Source organism: Bacidia gigantensis, assembly GCF_019456465.1.
Source record: "Bacidia gigantensis strain McMullin 20006 chromosome Unknown contig_231, whole genome shotgun sequence".
NCBI lineage: Eukaryota > Fungi > Ascomycota > Lecanoromycetes > Lecanorales > Ramalinaceae > Bacidia > Bacidia gigantensis.
Window position 1 is genome coordinate 31,360 of NW_025408598.1, and position 16,803 is coordinate 48,162.

The following is a 16,803-nucleotide window of genomic DNA, read 5'->3' on the forward strand; positions in this document are numbered from 1 at the left end:
GAACTGGGCATATTCCCCCTGATCGCGATATTGAGCACATCATGCCTGATCACCTTGCCGTTGATCAATTGGTCGAACACGCTGCGCACGCTGGGGTCGCATGATGGGCGCGAGGACGATCGTGATCTATTGGGGCGTGCTGGTCTTGGTCGGGTTAGTTACCATTTTGACACCGGTGTGGGGGGGTGTCAATCATATACGGAATTTCTCGAATATGAATCCCATTGCGTGCCATCCGGCGCAGGGGGGATGGTGGATGAGGCGGGACAGGCGACGAGGCGCGAGGATACGTTTTGGGATCATTTCATTGTGGATGCGGAGTGGATTCAAGCCAATGGCTGCACCGATCCTTGCCGGCAGTCGTCGTCGTTTTATGGCCCGCCGGCGATTTTTCGTACGTACTCGGATCTTTAACTGTTGTCGAAATCAGACATTGTGCGATTTGATGATGTATTTGCCAAGCACTCTTTCTATGGAATGTACAGGTGGTTCGGCACGGTGTTGGCAATGTTCCTTGTGCTTCAGGGTATCTGGGCGCTGTGTTTTGGGAAAAGAACCCCTCATCAAGCGAGAGATGCAATCTACACCTTTCTGCGAGATATACGCCTGATTTACAGGATGCCTCCTTTTGAGAAAGTTGAGGGAACGAGCGGACCCTGGCGGAGACAACTTGCCAGATACATTGCGATGCTTACTTACCTCTGGGCCGTCATTGCTAGCATACTGTCTGTATTGCTCTTCCTTGCCAATCTCGCGGTATTCGAAGCGCTCCTGGCATTCGTTCCACAGAACGAGCCGGACAACCATGTTGGCGCTTGGAGTCCTTGGGTCACGATAGGTCTCGTTGTTGTGGCTGCTTTCTTAGGGAAATATCATCAAGCTCTCATGACATCCGCTGCTACACTCTTGAGACGTATCTTCGATACGAGGGATCAAACAACAAGTGACCGACATGATGACGAGGGTGGAGAATCGCCTCAGATGAGAACCTCGATGACTGCCCAAGCGAAGCAAGCTTCAAGAGAAGAGCGGAGTTTACCTGCCACAACAACACACGTCGTGAGCGTCGGTGTTACAAGAGCGCTCGCTGCTGGGCATTGGATCAAGGAGGAATGGATGCTACTGAAGGCCTTCTGGCGCAATCCAGACGACAACATTGATAGTCACCATACCGCATATCTACCAACGCACCTGTCAACATGTCCCTCCATCCCTGAACAATACGTCTCGTTTGGAGAATCTACCTTCCATGACTTTCCGGATCATCAAACTCAGGTGACTACGACGTGAAAGGCTGTCAATGTACTGTTTGGTAATGAATTACAATACGAGCAGATGTCAAAAGCGGTCACTATTTCATTCCGCCGGGTTTTGTGACGATGAAGCCCCCAGCTAAAGCTTCATTGGACGAGCTATTACGGCTACACCGAGCCACAGAGCACATCAACGGCATCTGTGACGCGATTAAAGACGTTTAAAGTGGGTAACAGACCTTGATACCATCAATAATACGTAGTGATGAGGCTGAGACTACCTACTGGCCTGTCGGTCTAGCTCTTGGATGTTTCGCAATAGCCGAAATGCCACGAATCGCGAAACCTTGACTGTGGTGTATGATCAAGCCCAAATCAAGCGTAACTCCAAGAAAGATCGAGATCAGTAGCGCACAGTCAAGTATATTGCAGTTAATCCAAGATAACTATTATTTACCAGCGGACCTATCACACTGTATCCGCGATAGAAATGTTGGTGTCGGAAGTCCCAAGCCGTTTCCGCCTCGCAAATCGCAAGGTGTTTCGCAGTAGCACAGCCCGCGTGAGGTGGAGGATACATGAACTACATTTTAGGCTTCTGTAACGTGGCTTTCTCTCTCGACTCATCTGCGAACGTTGCGACTTTAGTGTTCATGATTGCTTGTGTTTACTGCTGTCGTTGGCGGACCCGATTTGCCTTTCGAGCATTGACTGTCTCGTCACTCATTCGAGCCCGTCGTAATAGCTAGTCTTGCCGACTCAGCGGACTCATCATGTTGTACCAAATCGTCGCTGCCCCTACGCCTCTTCAATCACGGCTGTCAACAACGATTCGAGAGAGCCATTTTCAGCGAACGTTGATGGTGTAATCTCCTATATGATAGTGAAAACGGGCGCATCAAGCGACAGCGACCTGACACGAGTCAACCCTCTAGGACATGAACTGACAATCGGCTCGACTTGTAAGATATCTCCAAAAGCACGTGAGCACAGCCTCACGGTTTGTTTCACTATGAATCCGCGGGGCCCCCACTCAGCCCCATCATGTCTTGGCCTCTTACGCCTTCAGCCTTGCTTCCAAAACAGCAATACAAGATTCCCGACCCTCTTGCTAGTCTTTACCGCTGATTCTGCCTGTGATGTTGAATCAGCCAGGCGGGTTGGATGTGGTTTCCCAAACGGACGATGGACTTCATCGAATGCTTGAACATGTCAAAGTAGATCAGCGGTTTGCAAGGAGACGATTCCATTCCAACTGAGACATGAAATTTGTCAGGTAGTGTCCGTAGCATCAACATGATGCCTGGTCTCATCATACAAAAAGAAAAATGTAGCCTCAATTCCCCACCCCCCACAGTATCACGTTGAGCCTCTTTCTCCAGTAAAACCCTCCATATCCCCGAAACCTTCGCACCATCTCAATAAAATGCCATCCCGAAAAATGTACCTCATAACCCTTCTCACAACTCTCTACCTCACCACTACCACCACCACCGCCCACCCAGCCCCAACCCCCGACAACAGCATCGTAATCTCCCACAACATCTCCACCATATTCCCGCAAGCCAAAGCCGACCTGAGCCGCTTCGACATCGACGTACGATTCCACGGGCTGAGCTCAAGCACGCAATCGTGGCTTTCAGCCATCGACCCCGCATCCGGTTCGACGGACGAGGAGAAAGCTGAGCTGATAACCGGAGCGGCTTACGCGAAACCTTCGATCCTTACGACATAGACATGGTCTCCGACGTGCACACCTTGCTCGCAGCGGTCAACGGCACCGCTATCCCCCACCTCCCTCCCGCAGTCTCAAAGCGGCAAGGTTCGCAATTCCTCCTGGGGCACGGACACGCGATATCGTAGGGCGCGTGCGCGGCGTTCTTCTCCTGCGTGTCAGGGACGATGTGTCAGTTCAATTTGAAAGTTGACCAGGCGCCGCGGAGTCAGTGTCAGCAGGTGTCGGGCTCGAATTGCTGCTTGAGCTGGAGCACGTATACGGTGCGGGTGGGGGGGGTTACGAGTACGTGGAAGATGTGCGATGATGAGGTGAAGGCGCAGAAGAGGGATAGGGTTTCTTGTGAGGGGTATGATGGGAGTGGGAGCCAGGGGGGCGATGTTTGTTACAGAAATCGGCCGGGGGGTGTACGTAGGGTGTGGGGATTTGGTTGGTTGGCGTTAGTGGGTATTGGGGAGTTGGTAGGTGTTTGATGTATGGAGATGTGCGAAGTATGGCACAGTAGTAGCCTGGGCGGAGATGTTAGAATTGACTCAGCAACCGACTTGACGAATCATCTGAGATGCCGATTGTAGTGGTTCACAGGAGAGATGGTGGAAGATGAACATGATTTGTAGATCCAGGGGAGGACAGCTTTGAGGATGAGGAAGCTGCGTGCTCGTGAAATAGGCAGATGTTCTTGCTATCACTTGTACGCTTGTCGGATTCGAGGGATTGGCCTTGTTTCTGGCCGATCTTCAAAATGACTAGAGCTTTTCAAGTCTGCGTACTCTTTGCGAACGGCCACGGCACCAGTCTTGCACTTCGACATAGAGCTCAGGTGTCCTCCTTTTACCGCCAAACTAGCCCAATTTTGATGACAGCTGCATGAGATCTTGTTTCCAGGCCGTTGTAGCAGTTCGGAAGTGGCTTGTCTTGGTCTACTCGGAGTATCTTAGTGGTTGAGGACCCCAATTGCCCCTCTCGCCTTTCAGAGGTGACGAGATTACTGGAGAAAGCCATATGGAGTCAAGTGGTATCCCTAAAGCATTAATCTTGACAGCCTTCCTGGCAGGGCAACTCTTAACGACTATCTGGTGCAGGCCTAAAAGCCTTCAAGAGTGAGATAAGCCTTAAAAAGCGCCCGTACGGAGGTATTCTGTCAGTGTAGCCCAATGTGATAGAAAAGTCGTCTGTCAAGCAAACTCTTTGGCCGTATTGATCAAAATAACGATCTAATTCGCCTTTTTATGTTGTCTCTCTTCCGCTGCTCCCTTTGTCCAACCCCCTTTCAATACCAGTCTGGTTCTCATTCGCTCCAGCTACGGCATCAATGCTCTGAGGAGTTGAAACGCTACTTGCTTGTGTCTCTGACGATTGTGACTGACTCAAAGATGAGGTTTCAGGGGTGGGCGAGCGGGCCTTGAGAAGTTTCCTCGTTCCAAATACGACTGCGCCTTCTAAGGGCGGGGGTCCCGTCTTTGGGTCTGGGCAGTCTTTCCTGAGAATTGGCTGCGCCTGTTTCAAGCATTGCGTGACTCCTAAGTGTAGTCTATTATTCCAGCAGCTAGTGCAATCATTGAAGAGGGATTCGCCTGGTGAGACCCAGAACAGCTTGTTTCCGAGCCGGAGGCATGAACTATCCCGAGACTTCCCTCGTTTATCTGAAAGCCACCGAAGACATTTGACAGTGGCGATCAGATGGTTGTTTGAGAGTTTTGCAGCATCCGCTCTCATACAAATCTTGACGCTTTGGGCGGGTCTTATGAGCTCGCCAATGTTCTGGCAGAACAAGACTGCGATATCTGCGCCGAGTAATCTCCACTCCTCGTCGATAGATAATTCCTGGCGCGAAATGTTACCATCACCTTGCGCAATCCCTAGAAGATCCCAACCATAGAGCTTGTTAGAGGTTTCGAAGCTGATGATCTTGCGAGGTTCGCTTCGCGCTTTAGCTTCCACTTCGAGTAGCTTCTCTATGCATATTAAGAGCCTGCCCACCAGATCTCGAACCAAATAGTCTTTACGCTCCTCCAAGGAGTCTCGTAACTTGTCTTTACTATGTTCTCTAATAGCCTGATAGGCAGCCTCGCCGGGATCGCAGCTCACTTCAGCAAAAGGTAGTAGGCCAACGTCACGTTTGTCGCGGCCCCACACATGCGCCATGTGAAGAACTGCGCTTAATGTTGGTATCAGCCAGGCGCGTTGGTGCTCTCGTGCGTGATCATAGACAATTAAAGGTCTGACTTTGGCTATGTCCAGCATGTCGATATACCAGCCAGTTTCAGCCGTGTAGTGTAGCCCCTTGGGATAGAGAATGTCCGCCTCGGCTTGAAACCCCCAGAATCCAAGCCCACTTGTGCCAGTCTGAATCTTGTTGATCTCTACGGCTGTAGCTGGATCTTCATCGTATGCAGCAGATGACATTGTTGCTCGAACACTTTCGGATGCGACCACGGAACTTGTGCCTATATGTGCTTCAATTGACCTAACGTAGCCGAGAAACGTCCTCTCAGCCGAGGATAATTCTTCAAGGCTTTCAAACTTCAATGTCAGTCCCTCACGCACTTGGTTGGGAAATTGTCCTGGCGGCAAGTAATCTTTATGATTGGAGTCAGTGGACATATGCCACTGCACTGAAGTCTTGTCAGATGATATGGCCGTCGGAAAGAAGACGCTGTAGACACCCTTCAAGTAGATGCCGTGTGAATCGAACATTGGATACATGACTTTGCCTAGACTAACCATGACGTGGAAAGGGATCTCAATGCCTTTCTCACCATGATGTCGCGAAGGCACTGGGAATCCACGAGCAATGACACCGTTCATGAATAGTGGTAGCCAGCATTCGCCTCCCAAGTCGTGGATTTCTTCCAAGGTCAAAGGATTTATATCAAATTTATAAGTACCTGACTTCCGGAAGTCGACTTGTGAATAGCATAGATGGCTCTGTTTGCAGGACCTAAAACTAGCTGAAAGCCAGGTGAGTTGCTGAGCAACGTCGACTATGTCTGTGAGAGACGCTTTGCATTCAAGACTCAAGTCTCCAGGATCCAAGCTGGGGGTTTCATCTGATGCTCTGCAGACGAGATAGCTATCGTCAACATCCAAAGAGTAGTATTGTTCGCCTGCGTTGTTTTGTTAGGGGGACCTCGAAGTCTGATCAAGCGAAACATACCGTTACTTTGCGATGTGAGAAGAGCATCGAGGAACTCAAGGATATTGAACTTGGCTTTGGGCCATTTCCAAATGATATAAGACTCTGCTGTTGTACAGATGGCTGCTCTCCTAGAACCACATACTGTGAGCACCTTACTAAGCAAAGGCTGCTTCCATCCAAGACCACGACTATGTTCGAGTTCGGTCGCTATGTACGCTTGAACATCCCATTTCACTGTGAATGTGACGGAGTAGGTTTTGCTTGGTAATGATAAAGCCTTAGAGATAACCCACTTGACTTCGCGTAGTGGACTCGGGAAGACCATACGCCGAAGCAAGGCTCTGAAATGGTCAAAAGCTTGGCTGGATATGATGAAACTCTTAAGATCATTCAAAGACTTTAGGCCTACATCAAAGTCGTTGTCAGGGTCAACCTCTTCAGAAGAGGCTCTGGACCATACATCATCATCATTATTGTCGTCATCGTCGCCGCCATCATTATCCTCTTCAGCCTGTGGATTTGTCCGAAGGATAGAATATAGCTTTGTCTGTACTTTGATGGTCCTGTCGACGTTTGTTGTCTCCCAGCCTGACGTTGCGTCGTTGAGATCAGTTCCAGCGCGATTTAACTCATGGTTTCTCAGCATGCTGGTCGTGAGCTTATTCGCCTTAGTCCGTATGAGTCTCGCCGCAGCTACCTGGATTTCATCATTCGCCTCCTTCCTTAGATCCCCGCCGAACACTTTCAGAAGACGTGATAATTTGGACTCAATTTTCGGTCTAGCATGAGGTCTGTTGATTGCCATCTCTAGTAGTTCGAGAATCCCATTATCAGCGATCAGAAGTGATGAAAGCTCCTCAATTTCATCCTGCATGTCATTATGCTGAATGCTGGAGAAACTGGAGAATGAAGAGACACCAATGGAGGGGACGGAGAACAAAGAATTGATGTCATCATCTACTTCGCTGCTGTCACGCCGCTCTCCCATCTGTAGCTCATTTTCTCTCATCAACGACTCCTGTCTTTGTGTGAGGGTCTCTGACTTTTGCTCTGGCTGTTCGATTCGATTTATGAGTGGCTGCATTAAGGTGACTCGGACATCACTCTCGTACTCGTATCGACAAGTCTTACAGGAAAAAAATTCTCCCGCTTCCATGATCCTCTGTACAATGTCATCTATATCGGGTCGTTCTTCCGCCCTTTCATTGATCATAGCTGAAGCTAAGTCAAAAATATCGCGCAGTTCCTTGAACTCATCACTACTCGATTTACGTGCCGCCCACGCACGAACGTCGTGGATTTGAAGAGCGAAAGAGCTGAGCTTCTCTCCATCTTCGTCCAGAATTGGCAAAGTATCACCTGTAATGCAGCTTAGTAGCTCGAGAAAGACGCAGCCCAAGCTGAAGATATCTACTTCCTTCGCGCGAAGCTTTCTGGTTTCACTGGAAGTATATTCGCCCCCGGCTTTAGTCTGTTTCCTGAGTTCTCCCACCCTGGAGGTCTTATATGCGTTATCGAAACCTTCAGAACACCCTTTTTCTATCGTTCCCAGGAGTTCTGGGGCCGCATAGCGATTAGTGATGATCTGGGCGGTCTGAATTGCTTCCTCATTGCCATCCGAAGCTAATCCAAAATTTGACCAGAGAATTAGGCCTTCGAGGCCCGCGGTGATAGTTGTGAAAAGAATGCTGCTAGGTTGACTAAAAATCCTCTTGGTCAGCCATTTATATCATAGAAGACGACTTCACCAACATTCTTGTTGATCTCCATCGTTAAAATCAGGACTTCAGACTATGGAAACACGTACATATTTCTATGGCGAATTCCCTGTCGGTGCATGAACAACAGACCCTGCGAGAGGCAACCAAAAGCCGTGAGAAAAGCTTCGCGAAGCCACACACCGTCACGAACTCCCGTTTTGGCATAGAACTTGTTTTGTTTAAACCTACGCAAATAGGTATTGAGATCGTAGGCAGCGGCAGGCTTTAGCAGAAGCCCAAATATAAGCCCGCGCTCAAATGACTTCACGAATTTCACGATGTGTCGGTGTTCAAGCTTCTTCAAGTTCCTCATTTCCCTCTTCATCATTTCGCGACCTCGTAATTTTGTTTGTTTTACAACATATCGATCGCCAGACTGCACATTCCTGCTTGTGAGAGAATGTCCATGGAGGGTGTCAGTCATTGGAATGTCGGCAACTAGCGGCAACGGTTCTTTTTCACCGAATACAGCATGGGAACCCTCGGGCCAATCTCGAGGTTTTACGCGGCTCTGTTCTGTGAAAAATATTTTAGCATAGTCTTTGCTGAAGCCAGAAAGAATCTCGATCAAATGAGCTTCGGAGAAACGGATGTCGTTGTCGGTACATCCGCTATCTATAAAGGCCCCCAACAGATTTTCTCGCCGCATACCCCGAAGAACACAGCAGATGCGGGGGAGATAACGGATGTTTCGCGGAGGCTGTATTCCTTCTAGGGCCGGTGTGTTGACCCAAGCATCATGAAAATTCTCCAAGACAGTTTGGACTTGCGCTATCTGCTTATCATTGTAAACCAACCCATCTCCTGGGTCATCTCGGAGCTCGAGCAAGGCTTCAATATCCGGCCAGTGAGGAATTTCCTCCCACATCATACGAAGTCCTGTTTCACGAAGGTTTGGATCATCCGAAGGATTCAAGCTCGCTAAATTTCTCAAAAGTGTATTATACGTTTTGAGCCGTCTCAATCTGCCTTCGTTTTCGTCTAACGCTTCCTTTACTGATGTGATTGATTTACAAGCGGAAGCGAGCTCGACAATGCTCTTGTTAATGGTTCTCTCGGCTTGTTTGAGACGACTGGCGTAGAATCTAGTCGTAAGTCAGTCTTTTTGCGAACTTTACAGTGGTTGATCCCTCGTACGGCTTCGACAAATAGCGCAGCTGCCGAGACTTGAGAAGTTCGGCCAGAGCAGCATCAGCATCAGCAATTGTTTTAGGGATGGTGTCGAACAATTCATCGAGGAGAGCGGCTAGCTTGGAAGTGCCATCTGAATCTCCAAGGACCTGTTCTATGCTAGACGTAAGCACAATCACGCTTCTGAGTGATGAAATAGTCTTCTCAGCTTGATATATAGCGACTAAGAGTAGAACATCCTTTTCTTGGACCGTATTAGATGGAGAAGATTCTTCCTTCTGCGCGCGCTCTCGAAGGACCTCTAGCGCTGCAATGCATTCCTCAGCACTGTCTCGGTAGGGCTGCATCTCCCTTGGGTGATTCATGGAATCCATGGGCGGCTTTATCAGCGGCATGACATTGAAGCAATTGAACCTTATGACCGTCTTGGATGTGAAGAGAAGGACGTGAGTCTTCAGCCTGATCATGGGAGTCTAAGCTTCTTCGGCTCTAGCGCCAGGTGACGTCACGGCTACATGTTCGTCTTTTCCAGCAACATCCTCTCTTTACCCTCCTCTTTCCCTAGAGACGATATTCCAGCATGGGACATTCCAGTACAATTATTAGCGGTTTTGTCTCAGGTAATGGAGTTTTAGAGGAAATAGGGTTGGTGGCAGCCACAGCTCTTGGGGCACAACTCATCGTTCAGTCTCTTTTCTTTATGACCCTAATAATAATTATTCAAAAATTGGAAGTCGTTCACTTCTACTTGAACAGGCTCTCAAAGAAGGGTCGTATGTGAACAATTATTCATAGACGAAAGGAGATGCCTTAGATGTTGATTTCCTGCTATGGGGCGAACCCAAGGTCCCATATTGCCAATTTGCAGGAAACAAGTAAGACGAAGTATATAAAGTAAAGAATAAAGCAAATTCGACCGCGAGTGCTATAAATAGCAAAAATAGTATTAAAGTTAGTGTTACTTAAAACTAATAGCAAGTGTCACGGATCATAATGAGAGCAGGATGGGGATGTCCCGATTAGGCTTAGCTCAGCCCTACCCGGCTTGGCATGAGGCCCTACTTCCACCACAGCTTGTTAGATAGCTTACAATAAATCTATTATTAACCAACCACATTGCATATATTGCTTATTAAGGTCTCTACGCACTGCGTTTCCTTACAGCAAGTAAATAACAATAGATATAGTAAGAATAGTTAATTAGTAAAGCTATATAATATTATAAATTATAATAATTTAGGAAAACTTAATATTAATAGGCTTAGACCTAATATTATTATCTTTAATACTATTATTCTTTCTACTATAAGTTAAGATTTAGTATTTTTGGCTAAAGATAAAGAATAGCTAAGCTTATTTAAAATATAAGATATTATAAGCTTACTTAATATAGATAGTAAAGCGCTTAATAGCTTTTATTACTACTTAAGTAGAATAAGAATAATAGTACCTTTTATTACTACTTATTTAGCTATATATGAATAAGCTCTTATATAGTATAATAAGTATATTAAAATTACTAAATTACTAAATACTACTTTAATAAAGACTTTACTTATTAATAGCATAATAAATATTTTAAATAAATTCTCTTAGAATAAATATATTTATTAAGCTTTAGATAGGATTTAAAGTAATAGTATAGTAAATATAAAACACTTATTTATACTAATTTTTAATACTTAAAATAAAAAGAATAATATATAAGAAAATAAAATAGTTAAAATTAATATATTATTAATAATAATAAAATAAAGCTTATTTAGTTAAGTAAATAATTTATATAATTTTAATATAATATTAATATTTATAAATAAAAAGAGTACTACTCTATATAGCTTTTTTATATATAACTTATATTTAAATAGTAAGTTTAAAGAAAAGTAATTTTTTTATTATTTAATAAAGAAGATAATATTTTTAAATTATAATTTTTAAGTATTTTAATAAGTATAAAATTTATAATTACTATTAAAGTAAAAAGACTTTTTAAAATATATTTATAACTTTTCTTACTAGTTTACTTATTTATAAAAAGGGGATAAAATTTTAATTTACTAACTACTTTTTAAAGATAGAATTAATCTTACCTCTCTTTAATAGTTAAATACTATATTTGCGCTAATTAAAAGGTATTTTTTAAAAATAATAATAAAATAATATTAGGGGTTTTTAGAGTTTTACTTCAAGTACTAGTCTTATAATAGTCTTTATAATTAAGTAGTAGCGACTAATATACTAGTATTATAGAGTACTTATAGACTAGCTATCTAACTATTTAGCGGAGGTAGTATCTTTTTTCTTAACGGCGTTCTTTAGTAGTCTAATTTTTAGGGTACTCTTTTTCTGTTCTTTCAGGGGGCGTATGAAGCTAGTTACTGACAGAACAGACACCACGGTAGACTATGGGTTAGCTCACTGCTTCAGGTGCCGGTCTCTCAACAATCCCTACAGTGCGATAGCAGCCACCAAAGTCCTAGCATCATATAATGTTCCATTCCTTCGCCTTCATACCAAGCTCATTAGCAGACCATTTACCGTATGCCTTGACTCACAAACAGAAAGCAAAGTACATGTAGCAACCACCTTATGTACCCGCAGCTCTTCTCCACCTAAATCGACCATGAAATGAAATGTTCACAACTAAAGCCACAACCTCCTGCTAGCCAAGCGCAACGGCTCCGACGCAACCGGAGTATAATCATGCATCCTCACCACGGCGCCTTCGTGCACTTAGACTGCGGGGCCATGCAACACGACATGCGCTTCAGCTTTGAAAATGCTGAGTTCGTTAGGGCCCGTGTGGACGAAGTCACCGTATTGGTTGCGCAAGGCGTTGGTTTTGAGGTAGTTATCTAGTTTACGTGAGCGGTGGACGTGCGCGAGTTTGTGAGTTTCTTGGTGGTTGGGCCGAGAAAGGGGTGAAGGGGGGGGAGGAAGAAGTGGTAAAGGAGGGTGCTGGAGAAGACCCTGGTAGGGTAGGATAGGGCTATGTAGGTGGTGTTTTGGGATGATTGGGTGAAGGTAGTGTTGGAAGTGTGGATTTGAAGGATGGTGATGATTGCGGGGATTGTGAGTGCTAGACCTGCGATCTAAGGGGCGTGGATGTGGTGGTTGCCGTAGATGAAAATTATCAGGTGCGAGACCACGTCTGCTAGAAAACATGTTGTGAGAGCGGACAGAAGGTGGGAAGACTCCATGCGTCTCGTGGTTGAGGACTGTCGCTTCCCTGAACAATGAGTAATACTTTGTCACTAGACTCGCAAGGCCTGATCAGTGGTCTTAGAGTACCCGCAAGTTTGTTGACCTAATAAGAGGATTAAACAATGAGGGAGTAATGCTTTCCATAGATGCCAATACCTATACGTCTAGAGGCTATATTTTGATTTCCTGAGTTGATACAAAATTCGAAGCTTGCTAGAAATGTCAGTATTTTGAGCTTTGAAGATGGTGTCTACTTTCGTTGGTCACGTATGTTGTCTGTGCATACACAGCCTTCGATAGCAGTGCCTATTCAAGTAATTGGATGATTACAATAACGATATCGTGTATTTTCCAGCTTGAGATGTCCTATTGCGCGCCGTCACGATAAAATTGCGGCCTCATGAATTGCTTTTCTGACCCTGCATTCCCCTCCAACGACTACAAAGCTATTCTAATACAAAGCTATTCTAATACACATCAATAAGATCGTCGTGCTATCGCCTCCGATTCTGCTCTTTAGGTCTGCCGGATAAGATTGTGTTGGCGGAGAGCAAAAACGCTCGAGTCATCCTCATCCCCCCTAGTTATCGTTCGTGTTAGATTGAACTTGAGGTCTGCCTTCTTCCTGAATTTTACAACAATAAGAGACTTCTCTAGATTCTTCTTCTGAAGCGGAAAGGTGGATCGTAGATGTGAAGCAACGCCCATTTTCACAGCCCCATGTTTCAACAGTACCCTTTTCACTGCATTCTTGTCATCTCCGTGGTATTGCTTGAAACCTTGGGAGACAATGATCGTACAGTGGTTGAGTATTCATTATCCATCGTTGCTAGACTTTTCAGTGAGACTTTCGGATTCATACCCGAGTCTTGGCCGTATCTAAACCAATACTCTTCGGTGTACCTTTCTAGATGCTGATTCACCATTTGTTTACGCCTCCTAATCAAGTCGAGAAGCCAGAGGACCGCCGTAGTACATACTGCTACAATTGCCAGTGTAACAACAGTGACCCAGGCACTCAGCAGACTGCTATTGATCTCTTTCAAATTCATACCGAAAATACCTGTCACGAAACTCAGAGGCACGTAAATAAAAGCAAGCTGCGTGAGTCTTGCGCCACGCCTAGCTTGTTCTAGGCTTGTATGTGAATCTTGAGTGCTCACTGTGCTCATCAGCAACTGGAAGCTGTCCATGAGAAACTGTGACAGAGTATCCGCCCCCTTTATAATTTCGTTGAATGAATTTCGAGGAAATGATTCATTTGACCAAGCAGAATCGTGCCACATAGGCACGGATTCAGGCATCCATTTTTCGCTTTCCAAGACGAAGTCTTTAAGTATGACAAGATCTTCACGGCGGTCGTGAAGCTGAGAGTTGATCTTCATGCTGGGTTGCCGCAAATCATTGAAACTGATGCGCTTGATCTCACGATCTAAGAACTTTAAATTGGTAGTCCATAAGGAAGATGATAGTGCATAAAATACTGAGGATCCCGGAGCTGCTTCTAATGCCGAAAGCCGGTTAGAATACAAGATGCGAAAGTGCCAGCGATGTGTGAAAAAGTCAACAAAAGAATCAAAGAGACCTCCATTGGCAACACTATAGAGTGACGGGATCACCAAGCCGCCACGACTTATTGAGCATGGTACTCGAAGAGTTGGGCGAGAACGAGGATGTGTTAGATAACAGTCCCGAGCAAGGTTTACCGGTGCGTCGACCAGGATGAGATCTTTCATAAACACTGTCAGCTTGTCTGAAAAACATGAGAAGAGACCACTAACAGAGATGTGGCTTCACGCGAGAGTATGAGATTCGAGTGTTTGAAGCGACTGGATACGGGTCGGGACCTTCCCAACAATGCCTTCTGAAGTGACCCGGGCTCGACTCTAGTCGTCTGCCCTTCCTGATGTGCCAATACGGATATTCGAAGACGCCCGTAATGTGGACAGAGCTTGGATTCTCAGCCGTCGGAGAATGCATCTCGTCTGGTACATGATTGAAAAGATTATTCCATAGATTTTCTTTCGAGGGATTGTTGGCGTGAGCAAGGAAGAAGTCTGGTGCTATGTTCCAAGCTTCACCGATGACTTGAGTCCATTGAGGGCTGATGTTTTCAATGACACAGACTGCAGGTCTTCTCTGACGTTGATCTGTGCTGTCGTCTTGGAGAGCCTTGTCGATGATTGTTTGTGCTGAAAAGACATAAGCGCCATCGCTATTGGAATAGTAAGCTCGCGTTCGCCCGGTGCGACCTTCCCAAAGACTAGGATGAGTCATCATGACCACTTGATGAAAAGTGTTTTCCGGTGCGACAACCTCAAGAGTAGAGCACAACAGAGTAGCTGAGGTCGAAAGGCTGACAGCTGAAAGTTTGAGAGCCAGGCCGGAAAAAGTATGATCCGATCCGAAAGCCGGGCAGCAGAATTTGACTCGCGAACGCTTTCCCTGACTGCTCGACGAATTCTTCGAAAAGAAATCTTGTCTACGCACTAGGTTACAGAGAAGGTCTGTACCATATATGAGAGCGCATAGCTGCAGTCAAATCTAGGGTTCGAAGTAGGAACATCTTCGATCGCAACTTATAGCAAGCCACGACTATCATGACCTTTCGTAAATACATCCATGTAACCCCTCAGCTTCCGAACAACGGCAACAAATACATCCCCACCACCCAAAGCGTCCACAATTTATACGTGCTCCTATACCCTTCCTTACTGTCATCCCCTCTCACCAATCTCCTCACCACCAAGCCCCCGAGTGCAAACACAATCACATTCCCCACTCCCACGCTCCCCCAGAACCTCGGCACCACCATCATCCAAACGAGCATCGGCAAAACAATACTCCACCTCGCAACCCGCTCGCCACAGAGCACAGGCACGGTATTCCGTGCACTCTCCTTATCGCCCTGCAAATCCTCCAGATCCGAGACATGGCCCGTAGTGAAGATGACGGCCGTCAGAATCGCGAGCCAGGCATATGCCTTACCGTCCGGCCCAGCACCGCCGTCAAGAAACACACGCATAGCACCCATCCCAAACGTCGTATACCCCAACGCATTAACCGCCGCTCTTGCAACGAACGTCGAGTCGCCCACTCCACCGTCGTTATAGAGCAGCGTGAGCGCCATAAGCGCCAGACTCTCCCGCCACTCCCTCCCCCGGACACGGCGATGCTGAAGCCGAAGCACAGAACAGACGACGCCCAGAAGAGTTTCCTTGCAGAAGAGTGCGTGATGCGGCCAGCGGGCAGAGGGCGCCATGGTTTATTTTTAGCGTCTTCGGCCTGAGCGCGCGGCGCGGTTTGGTTCGAGGTGGTGAAGTGGAGGAGGTGGAGCCAGACCCAGCAGAGGGCGAGGGGGAGGCGCGGGAGGAGGTCGGTGATGGTGGGTGCGGTGGGGGAGCAGGTCAGAGCTGTGATGAGGCCTAGGAGGGTTTGGGGGACGAGGATGTTTTTGAGGTCGGAGTGGGTGAAGAGGTAGAGGGTTTGTAGGTGGTAGAGAGGTGTGTGGGTCGAGGTTGCTGGGCAGGGCGGGTCGAGGTGTTCGTGGAAGCGAGTTTGACGGGGAGAGGATAGACTTTGGGTTGGGCTGACTGGTGATTTGGCGGGTTCTCTTGGAGCTGGTAGGGGCTTGATGGTCGGGATGGAGATTCGGCGTGGAGGATGTGAGATTGATTTGATTGTTGTGAAGGGGGTGATGAGGGTAACTGAGGGGCCGCCCATTCTGGTGGATGTACTTGTAGGTATTCAACGTAGAGGGATGGCCGTAGATCTGCAAGTATTGCACTTTCAGGAAACTTGAAGTTGATGGCCTTCTCTCAGGTGGCAAAGGGTGGCATATATATATACGCAACGAAAATTTTGAAGATCGAGGTCATTGCACTCGGCCCATACATACCGCCCGCTCACTTTGACATTACCGAAGAGGCAGTGCAACGTCTCACTCTTCACGGTGAGTATCGTACCTTGCTTGTAGCCCCATAGGAAGGCATGGTCACAATGCATGGTTTGCTAAGCGAGTGACATTCAGCTGGTCCCTTTCCAGCCACAGTACGACAGGTGGAAGAACAAGCTTGGAAGTTTCTAGCGTCATGGTCCGTCGGAGCTAGTTTTGAATCTCGACGTCAGGTAATACGAAATCCAAATGCTTAGATTTTCCTAAAAAGGCTCTGTTTAGCAACCCGAACGTCAGCGGTTGCTGACTTGGCTACTCTATCATCTCGGCGAGTCACCGTTGGCGCGTGTATCTTAGCGGTCCTCAGCCCTGCGCCAGCTCAGCACAGGGCACCGCTAATGCAGCACTACATACTTAGTGCCCTAGAGTCCAGAGTCTAGACTCATCATCGCCCCTAAATACGCACGTCCGGCTTCGGTCAACAAGGCCGAGGTTCCAGGAAGTAGTATGTGGCTTAACAACGTTGCAAGCGCCTCAAGCTTGGTGCGAGAGTCTAATGTTCGTATGCTACCTCATGATCAATCGAATTGGCTTTCGGCGCTGAACTTCCCAATTTTTTGTGCGTGATCTCCGAGAATATTTGAAAATGGCATTTAGCATGCTGAACAAGTCAGGAGTCGCGAGGG

At 46.8% G+C, this 16,803-nt stretch overlaps 3 protein-coding genes across 3 annotated transcripts; 1 reads left to right on the plus strand and 2 right to left on the minus strand.

Annotated features, from left to right (window-relative positions):
* Window positions 1-687: 687 nt before the first annotated feature.
* Window positions 688-1,290, plus strand: KY384_004009 (uncharacterized protein; the record flags this gene model as incomplete). Its single annotated transcript, XM_044812517.1, has 1 exon — window positions 688-1,290. One exon carries the CDS (start codon window positions 688-690, stop codon window positions 1,288-1,290), a length of 603 nt encoding a protein of 200 aa, XP_044669937.1.
* Window positions 1,291-4,215: 2,925 nt separating this feature from the next.
* Window positions 4,216-9,413, minus strand: KY384_004010 (uncharacterized protein; the record flags this gene model as incomplete). The annotated part of the gene is made up of 4 exons (XM_044812518.1): window positions 4,216-6,095; window positions 6,284-7,750; window positions 8,029-8,972; window positions 9,025-9,413. The coding sequence occupies 4 exons, from the start codon at window positions 9,411-9,413 to the stop codon at window positions 4,216-4,218; spliced, it is 4,680 nt and encodes a 1,559-aa protein (XP_044669938.1).
* A 3,549-nt stretch (window positions 9,414-12,962) lies between these two features.
* Window positions 12,963-15,256, minus strand: KY384_004011 (uncharacterized protein; the record flags this gene model as incomplete). The annotated part of the gene is made up of 3 exons (XM_044812519.1): window positions 12,963-13,661; window positions 14,020-14,485; window positions 15,072-15,256. 3 exons carry the CDS (start codon window positions 15,254-15,256, stop codon window positions 12,963-12,965), a joined length of 1,350 nt encoding a protein of 449 aa, XP_044669939.1.
* Between the last annotated feature and the right edge of the window lie 1,547 nt (window positions 15,257-16,803).